Source organism: Mycetomoellerius zeteki, unplaced genomic scaffold (genome assembly GCF_001594055.1).
Source record: "Mycetomoellerius zeteki isolate Tzet28-1 unplaced genomic scaffold, Tzet1.0 scaffold62, whole genome shotgun sequence".
NCBI classification, from domain to species: Eukaryota; Metazoa; Arthropoda; class Insecta; order Hymenoptera; family Formicidae; genus Mycetomoellerius; species Mycetomoellerius zeteki.
The window spans coordinates 2,477,948-2,500,217 of record NW_017257632.1 but is presented as its reverse complement, the minus strand read 5'-3'; the positions used below and the strand labels follow the sequence as shown (position 1 = coordinate 2,500,217).

Below are 22,270 nucleotides of genomic sequence, written 5' to 3'. Positions count from 1 at the left end.
TAACTGAATTATCACGAGTGGCATGATGCGGTATATTTTTTCATTTTTATCAGTCTCGCGCGTTAAAATCTCCATACTGAAGCGTTAAAGTCTTAAAGCCGCAAACGGTTGTTGCGAAAGTTTACAGACGCATAAAAGTGCGAAACGCGGCGCCGTAAATATCGAAGTTTTGAGTTACTGGCAACGAGAAAGAATGGAGCTGGCCGGAACGTGCATTGCGTTTGGAGGGCGATGGCACCGAGGTAAGTCGAGATAGTCGACTCACAATTAGGAGTAACGGTGTATTCACAGAACGATGCACTGCAACTAGAATGCCGTCATATCTGCAGCGCTTGTCGCACATGTAAATGAAGTTAACGGGGCACAGTGTGAAACAGTGTTGAAAGAACATAGTACTCGTTGCTACGCGCGTGTCTAATTATGTAAAATCTCTTGTATAGAATCTTCTCGCATTCTTGTTAACACCTACAGTGTCTGGCATTGCATGCCAAGGAGAGTTTAATGCTAAGATTATATGTGAGATTTTTGAATTATGTACCCATCGTATCTCCAGATCCACATTAAAGTAATAATAATATGCATATGTGTATATAAGATTGAATATCTTTTTCTTTAAATATATATATAGGTATATGGTAGATTCTGTTTTAATAAGATTTTGCAGTTGAGATTATTAAGATATATCTACGAATGGCTTATATCATACATAACCGATTTCTCTGGAAAATTTTAAATTAATTCTACACATGGCTTTTGGTAAGATATTATTTGTCAGAATTTATACGTTTAGTTTTTGTAATAAAACTTTATATTGTAATCAGATTTCGAAGAGACACTGACCACGAATGGCATGTGAACGGCGTAGATTGATACATCCGATTAGTATTTAATATGCGTTTTTTGCGTGAACTTTTTGTATATCAAATTCTTGTAAAATTGTATCTGAAGAGGGCTCAATCGCGTAGCCGAAACTTGTAATGTGTTTCTCAATTTATTTAATTAAATGTTATGTGTTTCTCAATTTATTTAATTAAATGTTATCTTATATTTTATATTCAGACTGACTCAATCTTTCATGTTTTACCAATTTTTGGACTATAATTTTTATGTATTGACTCTTACTTCGCCCTTTATTTATTATTTTTATTTATATATATATATAAATTATAAAATAACAATTAACACGCAATAATAATAGATATTTCATTTTTGCTAATGTTAGAAATTCGACGGAATATGTAGAGCCGTGAGAAACATGCGCGATTTTGTGACCGTTTTCTATATAAGTCGCTGCAAGTCTAGACGGGAGAATGTTGGATCGTGAGCGCGTAGGATGGGACGGGCTTTTCCTGCGAAAGAGGCAAAAATTCACCGACAAAGACGACCGAGGGGTATTGTCGTCACGGGAAATGGAAAGGGTGTGAAGGGGTTAAGGTTAAATTAGCCTTCTGATGTCTCTCCGGGGATGCCGCGACGTCTACGATTCGTCTGGAACGAAAATAGCTGGCTCTCCAGACAACGCCAGACACAGACGCGCGTATCGCGCGAGCCCGGGCTAATTCCAGAAAGAGCTGTAAAACGAAAAGGAAATAGCGAAACATCCTTTTCGGTCCAAATCAGTGTAGTTTCGACATTATACCCTTTCCGAGATCTTATTCTCAAGATTATTCCCATTGCATCATCATAAAGTTAAAGATTGAATTTAATCTAAAACAAAACTACGGAGAATTTAGGTGGTTTCTTTAGAAACTAATATTTCCTTAACTATTGCGAAAATTGCAAAATGGTTCATAAGTTTTAGACTCAGTTTTTGATCAGGAATAGCGCTATATGGTTCGTGAGCGCTTTTTAAGATACATCCTGTATAATAAATTTATCCATTTTATTCTATCAACCCATCACAAAATAACAGCTACTTCATTTCTTCAATTTTCCAATTATTATCCTATATTTCGAAGAAACAAAACGGAAGAAATAGATGTGAAATGGGTGAGAATTTGTTTTATTATTTTAAAAATTCGATTTTATAAGATTCAATGCTGTGTCTCATAGAGAAATCCGAAGCCCTCGTCGCGCCAATCGATAGTTCTCCGATGCATCTGGATGCTCACGAAGCAATGTGGGTGTTGTCCGGCCAAGTATGCATAAATTGGCATACACGTGAGAGCCCACCCTCTTCTTCTTCTTCTTCTCTAGACACGATCATATACTTCGCGATTCACGTTGAATCGTTAACAAGCTATCGCGTCATGAATATTCCGAGAAATCGTATCTCCAATTGTCTCGTTACTTCTCTCGCCGTTGCATTTACGATCCGGAAAATTATTATTTTTGATCCCGTTTCAAGCGTCGTTAACTTCACTCACATAAAAACATACAGATTTATAAATAAATACGAGCGTAATAAATCATCTGTCTCAATAATTATACATTTTGACACGATATCACGCGTTGCGATAATTACCATAAATTCGATCTTTTACTTGTCACTAATTAGTTGTAATTTACCAATGAGGCTTCACATAATCTCTGAAAAATTTATTACAAATAGAAAATGCCATAAACTTACTTAGAATGACACGTAAATAACTATAATAATCAACAGTCTGATTATTCTTGTTAATTGCTCGAGATTCGATCGCTGTTTAATTGCTCTATATTTTTCTCCCTTGATCGTGTTTAATCGATTGCGCGTCTCTCTCTGCGATTTTTGTGTCGGAGCGACGTCGTTACGCGTATATTTAAACGACGTCGACGTTTATGCCCGTCCTACAAGGGGATAGCCGACCAACCCGCGGCTATTAGGAATAATCGCGGTGCGCAATAATCTGCCGGAGCGAAAAGGAATGCACGTAAAAGCCGTATGCAAAATTCACGTAAATTGTATCTTTATAAGCACGCGGTAGCTCGTAATGATTTCACAAGGCGAGATCGTTTTATTTCACATCCGTCGTGACAATTTCTTCGCGAGAATCGTCAGCGAGTGCACGATGAAATATTACGGCGGATTGGTTTACTTAATCGGTTTGCGTGTTTGTTGGGATAATGGCATATCAGCTTACATCGTTCGTTATAAACGTATTAATACTTGAGAGAGAGAGAGAGAGAGAGAGTTATTTAAAGCACCTACAAAAATTACCTACATCTTGATTACAAATTCTGTAAATGTGAGCTGTTTTCTAAAATGAGATAACATTATTATTTGTAAAAGACAAGAAAAATCAGTATCAGTACGTTTGTCACCCTGATAAGTGAACGGCAAGGTTCACGAAACGTTAGCATTAGTGATGGATCACGATGATAACCTACCTTTTGATACGTGTATTTTCCTTTCTGAAGAAAATACCCGTCAAAGCCTCAAAAATATGTATTAACAAGAAGATAAAATTTAGATTCTACTGTTTTTTTATCTGTATTTATTACCAGATTGTGAAAATTCGTTGTTTCTATGATAACAAGGCGATTTTTCTTTGAAATCATTACAAAATATTCTATTACACATTGAAAAAAGAGTCTGATAATAGCTACCAAATGTTGAATGAAATAATTTCAACCAAGTGTTTGGTTAATATAACCAAAAATAATTTTAATATTTTTAAAAAACGTAATTTAATATTTTTCTAAGTATTTAATAAGTATTGCCAAACGTAATAATAGCCAAACATAACTAATCGTTTGATAATACCTACTGTAATATATAAATAATAAATATTTAGAAAAGTAAAATTATTTTTGGGTAGGTATATTAACTGAACATTTAATTGAAATTATTTTACTCAATAATTTTAGTTGCTATTACCAAACTTTTTTTAATGTACAATAGATGATGTTTTATCAGTTGAAACGGCGACGTTCACTCGTGAATCATCCGGTATAATATGCGCTTATGTGTTTCATGGCATAACAGTCGCTATGCCTAAGTCGAGAAACGGCATCGGGGCATCAAAAGAGAATATATCGTCGCCAGAGATGCAAACTCGTGAGTTGAACAGGCCCTACCTGGCGATCGGATAGAACAGAGGGCCTGTTTTTCTTTCTCTTTTCCTCTCTCGTCGCATACCATCTTCTACCATTAATCTCCGTGAAGACGGAGGAGTGACTAGCCGAAGGTGGTGTGGCCTCTCCTCCAGTTTCCATGTATCTCAACCTTCGCGTGTTGAGCGTCGTCGACAATGCGACGAACGAACACTCCTCTGGGATGTCCGCACTGAGAGAACGACGAGTCGCATGTTCCTCGCACTGGCACCACACGGCGGCTCATTTGTCACTCTAATTGCGTGGCGCAGCGTTCCCCGGATTCCGTCGCCGTTGACAATTGAATCGGTCATTAATGAAACTGCTACAAACCGACTCACTCGGAAAGCCACTCGCGAGAAGCGACTGTCCGCGAGAAATGCCTTTTTAATGTCACCTCTGATGCAGTTATTACAGTACCATGATTACAGTAGGACGCTAAATGGTAGTTTCTTCGTGCGAAATTACGTTTTTTTTTGTTTTTTATAATGCGTCCGTGTGACGATTCATCGTCGCTTTTGTGAGACCATCAGCCTTGTGCGATGCGTGCACCGTTATGCAAATTCGATTCGAATGCAATACGTGATTTACATTTCGGGTCAGTGGGATATCGCGGTCGGATGATGATGATGAGTCCATCCCATGGAGAGTGAACGCAATTCCGATCGTGCGTAATTCGATAGACGGCGCAAAATAAAGTAGCGTGTTACAAACGATTATAAAGTACAGATGCTTCCGAAACAAGTAATAATCGACGGGGACGTCGACTTACCAACTTGAGTTATCACGTGTCTTAAACTTGTTTTGCGAACGGCGCGGCACCTGACGCTCGGATTTGCGTGCAGTCTGAATTGCAGTTCGTTTTATGCAAATCCTGTCGCTTCGATCGTGTTGTACGGAATACAAAAGTTAACGCGTTAATTAATAATGTTCCGCAGGCTATTCATAGCGAAATCTAAGTATATACCTTATTATCCTGATAAGAAACCATCCGATCGAAACGTGAGATAAAACGGACACTATTATAGGAAGAAACTACATCGAAGGAGGAAGCATAGATCAAAGATATTACATAATTGCATGAAACAGCAGTTGATGGAAAAGAAAGTAAATTTCAGCGTAAATTTATACTAAATTTTAAAATATACACTTTTTAAAACGAAAAGTATCTCCATATTATTTTTCGCAAATGAGTAAAGATTTCGTCTTTCACATCTAATCAACTAGTCTACGATTCGAAGAACTTTTATTAATTGAAATTATGGAGATCCTAAAAAAATATGATTTGCCAATTGCACCTAATCATATAGCAGTGCAATGACATAATTGCGTAGATTCGAATGCTTGAAGAATTAAACAATAGGCTATCGCGATATATGTATTACGTCGACTCCAATTCGACACGGAACCGCAAAGGGTTAACGATTCTTAAGCAATTTGCAGCATCTGCTTAAAAGAAACTTAGAACGAGATACCATTAGAACGAGTGTATCACGACGAATACTTCGAATTCCGAATGTAAGAGTGCTCGAGTAGACTGCTTCGCGTATGGGCAAAACCTATCGTGTGACATTCCGGTTGGCGAATAATATCTAGAGGGCTCCCGAGAGCTCGCTGCTCTAGTGTTCTCCTGGTGCTTTGCGCGAGAACGAGATCCTATATATGGCAGGGTCCGGGTGACTACGCGGCCGACGATAAACGAGCTCACACGCCCGTTCCCACAGGTTGCATAATATCGGCGCGACAGCTATTGCCTCGAAGGTACAATTATACGCGCAAGTATGCGACGACGTTGTAAACTCACTCGCGTGCACTTGCATACGGACGGTCGAGAGGCATGTCGACCGCGTTGATTCGCATCCCGGTGTCATTGCGTTACTCTGCGCTCATTAGATCAGAAAGTTGATCGAGATACTTATAATGTTATTATATTAACGCGTCAGATCTTTCACGCTTGGATGAGGATACAAGAAAAAGAATACGTACAAGAAATGGAAGAAGATTGATGAATGCAGAATTATACAGAAACAAATTTTTTAAACGAACGAACCAGAAGATTCTGATCATACTAATCTGAATTTTGGTTATTTTAATTATAGAATTATAATAGATTAAATCAGGAAATTCTTATTTGTTCATTTTCAACTAAAATTCTAATTAATGCAACACTCTTTTTCCAGCGTATGTTTTCAATTTGAAATATGGGTATCAGATCTTTATTTATATTTAAATTGGAATCGTTTTATTAGTCTGCATTTGTAAATGTATACTTATAAAAAGAAATATGTGTAGGTATAAAAGTAGAGAGAAATTCATTGACGGATGTAAAATTTATGTGTCAGAATAATTAAAAAATGTGGATATTAGGTACTTAATTATATAATTAAAATGGGTTCGTTACACATTAGTTTCTATATACAATGTTGAACTTTGAACAACATTCCTAGCGCGTAACCCTTTATAATGCAAATTTCCGCTTTCGCCTATGTAGTTACTCTAATAACTCACAATTATTTAAATAACATCTTCACCGTGATGGCGATTTTGTTGCGCGAATACACGGTACACATCAGATACTGTTGAACAAATGACTCCTCCGCAATCACTGTCATTTTCATAATCGTGTGTGAAAAGCAAGTAGATAGCGGTCGCGATAGCGCGACGATAAAACGTGTCTCTTCCTCTCCCTGCGTACTGGTTCCCATATAATCTTGCGCAAAAGTTGCTCGTTTCTACTAAACGTATTTTCTCAAACGATTTGAACTTTTATCTCACTTTTCTCTTTACTTTATTTGCTTTTCTTTATTTGTCTTTAAACACCATCTTTTTGAAAGTCAATATTTTCAGTCAAGAAAAACTTGGGCAATATGCATGATCTTTCAACGATGTGACAAGTTTCAGCTGTAGATAGTTCAAAAAATTTTTAATCGACCGACAAAGGACAGACCGCTATTTTTCATATCTATTTAGTTTTGAACATCTCGTCCGATCAAATGTCTTGTGTTCCTAATTTGATCTTGAGATGTCGCGTGTCGCTTCTTCGAGTCGTTGGCATCGCGCAGAACAAGAATAATGTCCTTGTTCTTTCCTTTTTTTCTTATATGTCATTCTTCACTTCCTGCGCCAGAGTAAACCGCGTGTTAATTCACGAGTGGCTCGTCACGAGAGTACTAATAGTGCTCTAATCGAGACCCTATCGCGCCGTCATTATGTCGCCATTATTGTCGTCTTATATCAGCATATCTTTATTTCGTGAGAAATTCATAAATCTCAAAGAGAAGAAGCGCGAATATTAAAACGCTGATACAAGAACACAGATATTTTACGATAAGATTTAACGATAGGACTCGAGGACCGGTATCTTTTGCGCGCGACTCGTAAAGATGCCATTTCTTCGCATTCGCATTTTTTTGTAAAAAAAAAAGTAATCTCTAGTTTTCATAAATATAAATTAATGTATTATATAATCAAGGGCTTTAAAGTCGCAGTCCGAGATTATACTCGTAAGTCCAATCTCAATTAAAGATTATTAAGGCGGGGTATTCGGAATTTTCTTTTAAGACTCTCAAAGCACAATCTGCTGATTCCAACGTGCTGATCGAAATAAGGGAGCCGAGAGAAGTGAAGCTCCTTCATTATTTCTCACTCGCTGATATTACGGCGCTAGCATCATCGTCTTGTTGTTTCAAAATCAGCATTATCAGCGCATCCGGGATGTAGTTATACTTTATGTCTTGTAGTTTAGTTAGTTTTTCTCCGGCCGCAGTTCAGCCCTTATTGATTTTTTTATTTATCTGTATAGTCCTTAGTCTCAGGATTAACGCGGCGTAAATTCCGCAAGTAATGCTGAGTTTCTATCTGCAAAGCGACACGTGCCAAGAATGTTACACTTATATAAGATATTATAATTATGAAATAATTAAATGTTAATATGGCTCAAATAGAATAAATCAATAAATAAAACAAGGGCAAACGAGCCAACTACAATATAAGATCTTTAATAAACGTATATATATACAATAATCAAACGTTTCGACACCGATCGGGTCATTTTCAATGTACAAAAACAAAACATCTTACATACATAATCAGAAAATCAGTTAAAATATAATGTCCAGTGAGAATTTTGTTATATTCTTAAAAACCAGTCCATATTTAAAACTATTATAATTATGTATATATTATCAGTGCATCTTTTGTAATTGTATAGTTAATCACCAATATATTGTATATAATTGAGTATTTAATTTACAAGTCGATGGAAAAAGGTAAATAAAGTTTTGGGGAATTATGCCTCAAATTTACAAATAATAGAATTTCGTCTTTCAAGCCAATTTTAAATGTTCTTAAGTTAATTTTCTTAAGTGAAATTTTAATCTAGATCTTAATCTAAATGTATATACATCTAGGCCCGTTTAACGGCTATGTCTTAAATATTACGAAGAGTAGATGATATCAAATAAAAGGCATTAATTCTTTTCTGTTTACGCACCAAAAGATGGAACGTGAGAATCGTGCCTTATAATAATACGTTACGTATAAATCACGGAATTGTGATCCTACCAACGCAATTCATGGTATTCATTTGCTGCAGGTTTAACGACAAAGATTGCATACGGTGTTTCCGGCTGCAACGGAGATCGCGGAATGTCATTGAGATGTTCGCGGAAACTTTCAACAGGTGTTACACGCACGAATCGGCCGCCTTAGCCTCCTGCAGCGCACTAAACTCTATTTCAATCCTGTACCGTAAGTAGAAGCTGAATTTTTCTCTATAATTTAATTCCGAGGTAGAGACTACGACCTATGACATATGCCAAGTTAAATACTTACGAGTCATACTTATGATAATGAATACGATCTTATGCATAAAATACAGAGCGATCTAGCTGGATAATCTTGCTTTTTTTCACGCTCAAGCAAGTCATATTATTATTAATGCGAATTAATGTGACTTTTTGTACTTGTCGAGCGAACTTTGATCGTATAATATGACTCGCTTACTTGCTAAAAAAATAAAGCGAGCGTGGAACAAACGTGACGGTGTTTCGTCTAAATCTATTTCTATCTATTTTCTATTATTTCTATCAAACAGAAAGTTAGCAAATAGTTAAGAAGTTAATTAACGGTGTGGCATCGACTTTTTTCAATGCTTTTCAATGCTTTTTCCATTCTTTATCAAAAGTTATTTTTTATTAATAAAAATACATATATTTGATTGGTATTTTCCTTAAATGGCGTTTTGATTGAAAAAAATTGTTTACAATATGTTCATTTTTTAAAGTTATAAACAATCGAATTGGGTTGGATATGTCACACTTAAGTGTTATTACCGTAGTATAACGTTTGAGGATTAAAGAATATATAACTATAAAATAAAATTAAAATAATAAAGTAAATACAGAAAGAAATATTATAACAACAGAAGAGATATTTATATAAGTTTTTTTGTATTATTTTCTGCACCGAGCATCTTTTTACAATCTCTGTTAAAAACATATTCTTAAAATCTGTATAAATGTGAATTAGTTATATATCTTAATTTCTTGCGTGCTCTTTCTTCTATTAAAAAAAAGTTATGAAGCATGCGATAAGGCAACGTTATGGAAAGGTACATTTGATCTACACAAATTAATTACGCATTCTTGCGTATTATTTACGCACGAAGCGTACTCGAAGAATTCGTGGGCTTCCGGTTTATTAGATGGACGAATTACGACGCGACCTCCGTGTACGGGGAATCAAGTTCGGCGTACTCCTTGGCGAATTAGTAATCCTCGATAATTAGCGTTAATTGTCCGCGAAGCGGGAAGAAATGATGAGGCTTGCGTAACGATGCGGGAACAATGGGCCTCGCGCCATATAAAACGCACGGCACGCACGTCGCGTGTAAAACGCACACACGTCGCGTGAGTTTCTCATGCGCCTATCAATTAAAACGCTCTTAAGGATGATTGGGCCGTTTGCATAATTATTTATACGAAGGAGAGGTCCGGTAAATTCCGGTAGCGCGGTCATCGAGGACGTAACAAGAAAAATTGCACCAACAGTGGAAATTTCGTTCATCTTCTATTGGTGATGCAGGAACACATTTGACAAACGAAAAAGAAAGTCGTAAATTTGTGTGTGTGTGTGTGTATATATAAAATATAAGAGAGGATGGGAACAAATCTATAGTACAACCAAACGGAAGGACAGGAGATTGATTTCCCAGGTAGCAAGCTGATGTTATTTATCGTTAGTTTGATGTCAAAATGACTGCTATTTAAATCCTTTTTGCTTCCTCTGTATAATATTAATTATTAATTATTAAATATAAATTAAATATTTATACATATAAATATATATTGTATGATATTTTTCACATGGGTGGACATCTTTAAATTTTAAAATGTAATCTGTTTTCACCAAGAATTAATATAAAATAAAGTTTTGTGCTTGAAAGATATATACTAACAGAGTAACCGAGAAGTTATAAAGATATATATTTAACACTGCTTGCGCTCTCAAAACACAAGATTTTCGCACATTAACGCCAGCAGCACGCATGCGTTCGCGTTCATCGTTATTATTTCCCTAATGAAGATTGCTCGATTAATGTCGATTCCTTGACTTCCGGCGCATTATCAAACGCGTTCACCTGTAGCGGCTCCCAAGAAATTGCACACCTGTCTTCGCGACGCAATCGAGACGGTCGATCGGTGGCGAGTCGAGCTTGATTCCGTTCATAATTCTGGTTTCACGCTTTGATCCGTGTCGCTGCACGCGAGAACCGAAAACGCGAGCCGGTGGTCCGGTGGAAGAACATAATCGAATGTCCGTGCATGAAACAAATCTCTCAGCATCCTGGAAAGATTCAGGAACGATTTCGGTAAAAAGACCGAATCAACAAGGAGCAAATTACCGATGTGCGAAGAATTCACATCTGGTGAATTTGTTCACGAAAACATACTGATACCGATATCTTTTTCAACCTGAAAAGGAAGCTAAAGTTAGTTGGAAAAAAAGGATCCGCTTGTAATCGAAAAACGTGCGGCAATAATTACCTTCTTTCTGATTCTGAAACAATCTTTCTTTGAAATTTCCAATTTAATCTATTTTTATCCTTGTAATAGTAATTTCTCAAGTAGGTACGCAGATTCGCGTACTTGAGAAATTACTATTACAAATTTAAATCTATAAAAAATAAGTTTAAATCTGTAAAATACAATCTGACTTCTGTGATGATAAAAACTTGTTGTTAAAGCTTTAATAGGTATACTAGAATTTTTTCAGAGTTTTATATAATCCAGAATAATACAAAAAATTGCTGTTTTTTGAAGACTTTTATTGCTGACGGAGTCAATAAACGGGTTAAAATTCATACTAGTGGAGGATTAATAACTATATAATAGTTCACGTTTCTTTGTTTATATTTTTAACATATTTTTAAATCCCCTGAGACTATTCGAAAATAGAAAAGCATTCCTGAAGAAAAATGCTGAAGAGTTAATTATAATTATTTCAGAAAGTATACTCCCATCAAATTTTTGTCGTATTCACTCCTGTTTCCCTTTTTCTTTTCCTGAACCGGTGGTACACGCAGCAACATCAAGCTAGTATCGTCAGGTATTTGTCGGAAGCGTGGGAGTGGCCTGTTCCCAAAAGGTCCTTGTCCTAATCGTTTTGTCATAGAATAAGCGAAGGACACTACGACACGCAATATACGGTCGCTAATAAAGGAAAAAAAAAATCTTGTAGGTTTTTTCATTTCGCCTAATTATATCGTCAGAATGGACAAAGATAATTAAGAACATTCTCAATTCTACGCATTCTCAATTCGATGAAGATAACTTTGCATTATGTTATTTACGTCTTTTGTAAAAATACGACGCGTTTTAATTCTTTAAAAAATTTTTAATTAATTTATTTTTTACTATAAATTTTTAAAATATCATTCACCAGTTTTGTGCAAAATGAATAATTTTATTTATCGCATTGCAAACGCATCATATTTTAGTTTTTGTAGAAGAAATGCTAAACAGAGACAAGAAATAAGAAATAAAATAATATTTCAATATATACATGTAAGGCACAATTATTTTAACGCAATACAATTGTAAATTTCCTGTTTATAGAACTATAAAAAGCTATTACAGTAACTTAGCGAACAATAAGTTACGCATCAGGTATTTTCAAGTATCCTTTTACTTCCTTCTGTTGAGAAGTAATTATGATTTATGTCATTCTATTCCATATCTCGTAAAAAGCCACGGCTTCACCATCTTTCTAGTTTAACTTCTAAATTTAGAACAGCGTTGTAGATCGTATAACAGCTGAAGAAACTCGCAGTTAAGAGTTAACTCTCAATATCACTTTTTTCCTCGACTTGCGTTCATCCTTTCAAACTGTTTTGCGAGATGTAACAGCGAGCATGAAGACAGGTCGAAGACGAGGAAGAGAATCGCGTTTGCTCGTTTCGGTCCTGGCAATACGGTTGGCTCGCAATTACAGGGGTACGGCGAAAAGTTGAGCGGGAAGAAGTACAGAAGGCGCACAGCGTTCACAATGATGAGATGACGGCGGAATTACTTACCACACGAAATAAGGGGGGAAAGAGAGAAGAGGAAATAAATTTTGTCGTCTCAAGTTTAAATCGATTTGTTTAAACGTGACCGACTTTGTAATTATATGAATCGTAAATTGTCCTTATTATACTGATTGTGAGGCAGCAACATGGAGACTTTTATTGTAGGCATCCTTCTTCCCTCCCTCGATGATAAATACAATAAGAGACAAAACTTCAATCTACGGAAGTCTACAGAAAGAAAGATGAAGGTCGAGAGAAAAAAAGAAAGAAGAAGGTGGAGAGAAAGAATATTTCGAAAAGCTAGTTTTTCTTCTTGTTTCCTTTCCTCTCTTTTCTTTTTAGATATAGTTGCAAAATATAGCCAAGAAGAACTGAAGAGAGAAAAAAGGAAAACGTTTAAGAAATAATATTTATTTATAGGATTTATTATCTTAACTGCTTGGAGTCCAATGATCTTTCTTTAAAGTCATTTGAAGTTTTTCTCTTGAGATTTTTTTTAAAATGAAACTGTGCTGGCATCTAAAGACGAAGATCGTTGAAATATTCGCGAAATATATTATGTTTGTATATTTTTATAATTATAAAATTGTTACATTTTTTGGTGGGAATAATCTCTAATATCTTTGAAGGTTCCGCCGATCTTTTTTTTATTTCTTCTTTATAGTCACGATTGAAAGATGACAAAAGTGATTAGCTTCGATGAAAAACGCGAGGGTTATTTCGAAAGGATTTTCGGATAAAGGTGCCTTCAGATTTCATCTTTTAATCTCGATTCATGGAAAATCTCATCTCACATGATTATGTACAAACATGTTTTTTATTAAAAAAAAAGGAAAGCTCAAATCGAATGACTCTAGTACAATGATTATATTTTATTAATTTTCCGAATTCTTAAATTATATTTTAATTTCAGGTTTTGTACAATTAAATGCAGTATATACGTATATACAAATATAATTAATATACAATTAAATGCAATAATATATTTCTGTATTATAAAAAAGATTTTTTTATAAATATGTATTTTCTTATATGAAGAATATATAGATCTATAAAATATATAAAATCGTTTTTAATGAATGATTTTCGGTTTTCTGTCCACAGGAACGAAAGAAATCGATGGTTCAGCAACTCGGAGAGAATACTGCCCCATCGCTGGTCTTTATCACTTCAAATATAGCGTTAACAATAACTCCGCGGTCTCGTTAGAGTGTAACACGTTCTCTTCCGAGTTCAATAATTGTCCGGATGGATCGATCTTACAATTAAAATTCAAACGATGTAACTTCGAGAAACGCAGTAAGTCTTTTTTAAATTTCTCTGTAATTACATTAATATAATAAATCTTTGCAAAACAATTTAAAGAGATTCATACATTTTTAAATATTTGAGCAGCAAAATTAACTGCCATCGAGATTTCATAAATTAGAATCAGTAAACAAATATACAAGTGTCTTTTCTTCATTTACATTGTTATCAAATTAATAATTTAAATGAAATGTTAATATTATTACTTGTTAATTGATTTGTAACTTGAAGCAACGATAAAGAAACTGCGATAAAGAAACTACTTTTTCGAAATTATCAGAAATACAGCGTTAATCTTGTTTCAACAGATATTCAGTACAATTGTTTGGGCAGTTGGCCTGGACCGAATAATTCTACATATTTTGCTCTTTGGGACAGCGACGTCAACGATGGCGGGCCTCAATATAGATGCGGGGTGCGTTACATATTAAATTATTTTTCATAAGATAATACTATTGCTTGATCAATGCATACAAAACGATATAAATATACAATATCTATATTTTTCCAGTAATTCCATCTATTTAATTACGGATATATTTTGATCAAATCGATATAATATAAATTTCAAAATTATACACTTTGCATATAAGATTATTATTTATTAACATGTTGAATGCTGGATTTATTTTGCTTGTTTTTTTGGCGACGCCATGTCGGAATAAAATCTTCATTATTAGCTCAACATCTCGACAAAATATTATATAATACAATTGAATTATAAATTATCATTTAAGTATGTTTATTATCTTAGATTATTATTTGAATATTAATCATATTTATAGAATTGTATTATTTTGTACGAGTTCGTATATATTTTTTAATTTGACAATGTTTGAAAATTCAAGTGCCGGTCACCAGTGACCGGCATGAAATTCAATAACAGTTCATGATAGGCGAAATATAAATTTCAGCTGTATTATGTTGATAACAAAAGAGGGAAAACTTACATGGCACTTAGCAGTGATTCGAGCTGCACACAGGATTTAGACAATGCAACTCATGGATACGAGACTTTGATTTTAACCAAGAGCCTAAACCAGAAAAAGATGCCAGAATATGTGATAACCCATGTTGCTACGTAAGTACGCTACATTTTATAATTATTTAATTTTATTTTATCGTTAGACATGTTCTATTGTCGCAGTTATATTGGACGGAAATCTTGTGTTGAAAGATTTGTGTGTTGAAAGAGTAATGAAAAAAAACTAATATTTGTAAAAACGCTTATAATAATCGATACGTATCTAATATTATTAGATTCCCGAAATGGGCGCAGGGAGTGTGGGAGGAATCCCTAATAGTTAATGGTACTATGACTTTCACCGATTTGAATGGCTACAATAGTTACACTTTTATCACGGTAGAGTCAAACGAGGAGACTGGCCGTCATATCGTGTATTCCAAAGATCAATGGTGAGCGATCAATTTGGTTGCACTACAGCTATTTATATCCAGTATATTTTGTTCAAAAATGTTGAATATAAGACTAGAAATAAGATTATATTTATAGCTTACATACAGTCTTGTGTCTCAAAACATTATTTTAACTAACAGTGACAGTTAAAACGAATACTTATTTTTAATTTCAGTGAGCAGTCTGCTTTTGTCTGTTTATTGATGAGGCAACGCAGCGAAAATGTACTGGAATTTGCGTTAGGTAAAAAGAAAACTATTTTCTATATTAATTATTCAATGCAATCCTTTATTATATAACGACTCTATTATTATTATTATTAATGCTTCACTAAAAACTACAACTTGTTCAATGAAATCGAAGTAATATAAAATCTGTACAAGTAAATAGCAAAAGATTAATCAAAATAATAATAATTTCAAACATGAATCTGAAATATTATAAATATTATATATAAAAATTTTTTTCTCTTTTTCTATTTTTCATTAATCTCTGTCCATCTTTATATTCAATTTTGTTTCGTATGAATCTCAAGTATAGTCACGCAGTAATAGAAATAATATCATGTATAGGGACGATCAACAATCCAGTGAGTTATCAAAGTGATTTGTGCGACGATCCCTATATGGACAAACGATTGTGGATGACTCAATCACGTAAGTTAAAATATACAGTTTACAGTACCTTTATAAATTATCTGTGCACTTTCATAAGTAACTTTTTTATACTTTTAAAACGCGCATTATTATTTTATACATAAATCATTTTTAAGGCATCGAACGTGTGGTGGAGTCACCCTGTCCAATTACAGGCCAATATGTAGGAAGGATAACAGATCTGTCAGGAATGTGTGCCGAGTTAAGCAGCAATTGTAACACTCGCGAAATAATGTACTTCAAAGTGAACGACTGCGAGTCCGGAGAACTGTACGAAGGTGTGTATAAAATTATTACAATCGAATAAATATTATTTTAAGCAATTTAATTTTAGAATTTACGTTATATATATAGATATATTAATCATTATGTTTGTATAATGATTTATACTATATGTTTCCATAATATGTTTCTTTTTTTCTACAAAATGCTTTTACTCACTGTTTTTAGAACGATCATACCTGTGCTTGGGACAATGGGAGGAAGACGGCGTGATGTATACCTATACTATGAGAAACGACACTTCTACAAATGAGTGTTTCGTTGGTTTGATTGTCAACGATGAAGAAATATATATTAAGGAAGCCGGTGGTCATTGTATGCGAAATATAGATCCCAAACAACAGGGGATGCGTCTTTACAAAAAGGGTAAGCGTTTTGTGTGAGAAGCACCTATTCATGCATTCATATAAAATCTTTCGTTTTATGATCAATTAGTAACTGATCTTTATCTAGAACCTATATAAATTGGTGTATTCATAGAAAAATCAATGAAAGTTAATTTTTTTGTTTAATTGTTGTAATAATAATAAATAACACATTTCTATATTGTGATAATGTTATTTAAGGACAATGTTATGGGAATTCACCAAGTCCTGCGCCAACTCCAATGAAACCAATTCCTCATAATCCAATAATGAGGATTACAACAACTCCACGACCGAGGATATCAGGTGAGTTAGCTAAATAAAGTTAAGTAAATTTTATTATCTATTAGCCAATATTTTAATTTTCGCTGATCAAGAATATAAAATTGCCTTTAGATAAATAACTATCGGCTAAATATTCGAGAACTCTTGAATATTTAATTATGAAGACTTATTTATAAAGACTGTAAGCGGAACGTTTTTATGCATTTATATAGTATATGTACTATTTCATTAAATCGTTAAATAATTTACTTATTTAAACATCTTATTTGCTCATTTCTTAATTATTAAAAAAGGCTCGTTTTTTGTCGTTAAATTAGGATATTTTTGCTTAAGATTACTTTTCCTATTTGTACTTATAATTCATTTACTTTCTTTTCTCGATTACAGGAACTACTCAAGTATCAAAAAATGCAGTTTCTTCGTCAACTCTTTGCACGTCGACAATGTCCACGACTTTTATGCTTCTCGTTGCTGTGATCATCGCGATTTTGAAGGTAGCGTCCCCGTATACGCTCGAATAATGACATCACTTTTACATACTTTTAATAGTGAGCTAGTTAATGAATGACCTTAGTGTACACTTTTACATTTTGACTATTCTTATCTAACTGACAATCGAGATATAAGAGCTAGTTATTTATTGCAAAGACCGACGTAAAACGACATATATTGTAGACATCGGAGAGATATAACACTTGTATATCATATTTTTTTATCTCACGCATCACTCCGCCCACGCTGCATTTCGCGAGATTTTGCTTTTTTACGAAATAAAAAGACTTTGATCTGCTCCATTGAGCAAGTTGGCAAACGCACAGGGATTTTTATAAAAAACAGAAAATATAATAGCTACAGATATTTTTATCTAATATTTATATACAAAACGTGATGGTAAAATATATAAAGCTGTGATGTCTACAATAATATACTATAAATTTTTCGCTAATGATGAAGTTGCGATTGATCCCTATTGTGAATTATTACTATTTATTTAATTGATTTCAACAGAGCGAGACAGGCCACAACTTAGATCGTAATAATCATGTCTGGACACTGCCTTGTAAGATATAGATATTTCGCCGTGACTGTTCATAAAAACCCAAAGAGCCACTATCTATATGTGCAAATAATTTTTTACGAAACAAACATCACAGAAATATAGAAATGCGACATAGAAATACATAGAAGGGACTGACGGTAATTTTTTAATAATTTTGTGATAATCAATTCAGCTTATTTTGAATAATGCAAAGATAAAATTTCGTAATTAGTGTGTGACATCAAACTTGTTTGAAGTCAAACAAGACTTCAGAAGTCCCTTATATCATTTAGTGCAGAGTTGTCCAGAATGGGTACTTTTAGCTTGAAATTGAAATGTATAGGTATTCATGTCTATTATCGTTTCTAATCCCCATTTCATTGTTATTTTGTCGTAGCGCGCGACGCTCGAGATTTGTTCGCGTCGCAAGATCTAACATGCTCCAACATGCTCCTACCATAGCTCCTACTCACTCTATCAAGCAGGTTGGAGTGAGTAAAAGCTATGGTAGGAGCATATTGGAACGTGTTGGAGTATGCGACGCGAACAAATCTTCGGTCTCAGAAACGACACTAGTCTGAAATCGTTAAAAGTTTTTGATCATTTACAAAAGTATTCTATTGCTAATATTATTATTAATATATAAAGAGATACTATTCATATATTTATGTATATACATGAATTAATCATATATACACATATACATGTATACATACATACATTTTATATACACACATGTATATATGTATATGTATATATATATACGGGGTGTCATTAACCCATTAAATCACCCAAGGTGAGCAGGTAGAGTGAACCGAACTGAATCGAAAAGTCCTGTACCATTTCGCAATTTTCGCAATAGTTAACAAGATATTAATTACTAAAAACGGCCGAATATTGGTCTTCAATAATTTTTTTCTCAAATACTATCAACTTTACAGAAAAACTGTAAGAGACAAAAATTGTTTATTTTCTTTTCATAAAGTTCTGAGAATTTTTTCAGAATTTTTTCAGAATTTTTTAATACCGTATTTTCTCATGATAATAAAAATAAGAAAATGCAGTACTAAAAAGTTGATAAAAAATTCTGAAAAAATTCTTAGTTCTATGAGAAGAAAATGAACAATTTTTGTCTCTTATAGTTTTTTGTTGTTCAAAAAATTGATAGTATTTGAGAAAAAAATTATTGAAGACCAATATTCGGCCGTTTTTAGTAATTAATATCTTGTTAACTATTGCGAAAATTGCGAAATGGTACAGGACTTTTCGACTCAGTTCGGTTCACTCTACCTGCTCACGATGGGTGATTCAATCGGTTAATGACACCCTGTATATATATTATATATATATATAAAATTCATGTATTTTTATAATTAAATATATTATGAATATTAATACATTATAATATTCGTAATAGAATACTTTTAAACATAGTGACTAACGCAGGTCGAAAACAATTTCAGACTAGTGTCGTCTCTGAGAACGAGCATCATGCGTTATGACAAAATAATAAAGTGAAGAATAGGAATGGTAATAGGCATGAATATTAACACATTTCAATTTCAAACGTAAACCTGGACAGCCCTGATTTAGAGTAATCAAAACGGTGATATCTTTTTATAATAATACAAGTAAAATGTATCTTAAATATCCATAGAGCAGAAAGCACGCCATAATGAAAAACAAATAGCTTGTCATAAGGCCTGTTCTTTTTAGTTGACTTTCTTGCACGGTTCATTTTTTCTCTTTTTCGTTCCAACGTAGAGAGAAAAAGAAGAAAGCTGAACCGTGCAAGAACTTTAGCTAAAAAGAACAGACCTATAGAAAGATAGATAAATTATGCAATTGCATAAGACTGACACAAAGCTACTATTTTAATATGTACGGTTTAATTTCCTTTCCCTTCCATTAGAGATAAACGATTCTAACAAATGTACATTTGTATTCAATACGAAGGAAAGTATATTTTCGCAAACAACACATATCAGTGATTTAGAAAAAGAAAATACAAAATTAAGAACTCTGTCAAAAGTGCTGAGAAATGTTGGTAACATGAGTGAAAGTGTTGCTTCTTCTTACAGAATGAAATATATTTTAGCACAGTTATATGTGCAATAATAAAAGAAAACGTATGAAGAGATATTAATATTAAAAAAAGATTAATAAAAACGCAACAGAATGCAAAAAACAATTTATACAAAAGAACAATTTTATAAAAAGAACTTTTTAATTGTACAGCACAGTTAAACACAGTTTAAATACAGATTAAATTTAATATCATGATTCTTGCACATTTAGGCTAATACGAAAAATGAAAATAGATGTATATAAAATGTGTAAACTCGTCGATTATTTATTAGTGTATAAATATTGATAGTGAAGTAAACTGAAATATATATTTACTACGCTTAATTACAATTTGTACAGAAAATATAATTAGTAACTTTAACATTTTATTTTTTATCTAGTATCGCTAAAATTTGATTTTACATTTTTTAGAATGTGTTTGTCAGTATATATAGTATATATATAGTGAACAAGTTTACTTCATAATTTTAATTGAAGATGTACAGTTGTATAAAAAAATCAAGTAAGCAATAATAAGATATACAAGGAATGTGTTACAAAATCAGGATATAAGATTAAAGAAAATTGCAGGAAATTTAGAAATAAGCATAAATTAATGTATTTGAACAGTATGTAATTCAAGACATCATTAATAACGAAATACAAAAATATCAATATCCATGAAATACATATGTACAGTGATGTATAATAATGAATTTAATTTCTGTTATTTATACAGAAATACCTTCATTTACTGATGAATGTAATCAATTTAACAATGTTATATAGCTGACTGCCTATGAGAAAACATGATGTAAATATATAGATATAAGTGACAATAACTGACATTTTTAAGAAATATTTAAAGATATTTCATTCATAAGTGAGACATCATTATGATCACTGTATTTTATTATACTAACAAAAAGAATTTTGTAATTTTACAAGATCCAATGTACGTGAGAAAAATAAACATTTATCACCTATAAATGCGCCATTTATTTCGTATAATTTACTGTTCACACATTTTATAAATGTTTAAACGTAGGAAAAATAAATGAAAATAAATGTAACATAATTATAAATTACGAGACCTACAGACCTTCAGACAGAAGTTGAACATTATAAATTTGATATAATCGTATAAGGATTACAAATGTAAAAATAAAAGAGTTTAAGAGAGAAAAATATAAAAATTATATCAAACTTGTACTGACGAATATCAAATTTATAATATTTCATTATTAAATGTTAAATATTATACTCTGTAGTTGTATGATATACATTAATTTACAATATTTACATATAAAGCTGCTTTTCATATTCCAAGATAACTCTTTTTCGTTCAGTTTTCCAAGCATACTTGGTACCGCGAACACCATTGTGTGTGTTTTTTGCTATCACACGGTGGCATGGCACGACATAGGCAACATAATTTTTAGAACATGCATTTCCTACTGCTATTGCGGTTTTAGAATTGTAACCCGCCATCTGTGCGACTTCCTCGTACGTGGTGACCGTTCCTCCAGGGATTCCAGTCAAAGATCTCCAAATTTTAATTTGGAATTCCGTGCCTCTCATGAGAATACGAATGGAATCAAGCTGTGAATCATTGGGATGAAAGATTTTCGCGACAACAACATCTGTTTTGTTATCAGTATCCTTCAATGTTCGAGTTAAAGGCCATTTCGCTTTTAAATCTTCGAGAGCAGCCGCCTCATCACCGTCAACAAAAGTTAAGTACGCCACACTTTCGTTGGTATCGGTTACGGCAATAAGACATTTCCCAAATGGTGTCTGATGGAACGCATGCAGCAATCGAAACGTCATGTAATTACTCCTGTATTCATCCGTCGTTATACTTTGAAATACAACCATAATTACAAAATGACCGAAGCAAATTCAATAACGCAGATATAAATTGGTCGCGTTCAACAGATTCAACCGTTGCGCACAGTTGCGCAGCATAAAGTTATTAGAGGTTAGAGGTTTATCGCGTCACATGCTCCAACATGTTCCAATATCCTCCTACCATAGTTCTTAGGGTGAAATCACATGGTGCGGAAAAAGACTGCGGAATAGAGAATGCGTCATTGAAGCAACCAATCAACGCTATTCAGCGCTATTCGGAATAGCGCTGATTGGTTGCTTCAATGACGCATTCTCTATTCCGCAGTCTTTTTCCGCACCGTGTGATTTCACCCTTAGGCTGCGGTCCACTCGATGCTACAAACGCTTCGAAGCGTTTGAGCGACCAATCAGAACAAA

The 22,270-nt window shown here is 33.6% G+C and overlaps 2 protein-coding genes and 1 long non-coding RNA gene across 3 annotated transcripts in view; 1 reads left to right on the top strand and 2 right to left on the bottom strand.

Moving 5' to 3' along the window:
• The window catches only part of LOC108728480 (uncharacterized), a 64,243-nt gene extending 46,532 nt beyond the window's left edge, over positions 1 to 17,711 (top strand). Inside the window, exons 3-13 of the mRNA XM_018457040.1 lie at positions 8,609 to 8,763; positions 13,688 to 13,882; positions 14,200 to 14,306; positions 14,806 to 14,972; positions 15,152 to 15,307; positions 15,484 to 15,551; positions 15,881 to 15,964; positions 16,081 to 16,242; positions 16,415 to 16,612; positions 16,813 to 16,917; positions 17,284 to 17,711. Of these exons, the coding sequence (XP_018312542.1) occupies positions 8,609 to 8,763; positions 13,688 to 13,882; positions 14,200 to 14,306; positions 14,806 to 14,972; positions 15,152 to 15,307; positions 15,484 to 15,551; positions 15,881 to 15,964; positions 16,081 to 16,242; positions 16,415 to 16,612; positions 16,813 to 16,917; positions 17,284 to 17,417 (1,531 nt within the window). The 3' untranslated portion in view covers positions 17,418 to 17,711. The remainder of the gene's footprint in view (positions 1 to 8,608; positions 8,764 to 13,687; positions 13,883 to 14,199; positions 14,307 to 14,805; positions 14,973 to 15,151; positions 15,308 to 15,483; positions 15,552 to 15,880; positions 15,965 to 16,080; positions 16,243 to 16,414; positions 16,613 to 16,812; positions 16,918 to 17,283) is intronic.
• LOC108728481 (uncharacterized) lies at positions 1,767 to 18,657 on the bottom strand. The gene is made up of 3 exons (XR_001936891.1): positions 18,648 to 18,657; positions 3,140 to 3,145; positions 1,767 to 1,860 (listed from the first exon to the last, which is right to left on the bottom strand). It is a non-coding gene; the product is annotated as an uncharacterized lncRNA (long non-coding RNA).
• A 2,614-nt stretch (positions 18,658 to 21,271) lies between these two features.
• agt (O-6-alkylguanine-DNA alkyltransferase) lies at positions 21,272 to 21,989 on the bottom strand. The gene has a single exon (XM_018457097.1). It carries the CDS (start codon positions 21,878 to 21,880, stop codon positions 21,302 to 21,304), a length of 579 nt encoding a protein of 192 aa, XP_018312599.1. The 5' UTR covers positions 21,881 to 21,989; the 3' UTR covers positions 21,272 to 21,301.
• Between the last annotated feature and the right edge of the window lie 281 nt (positions 21,990 to 22,270).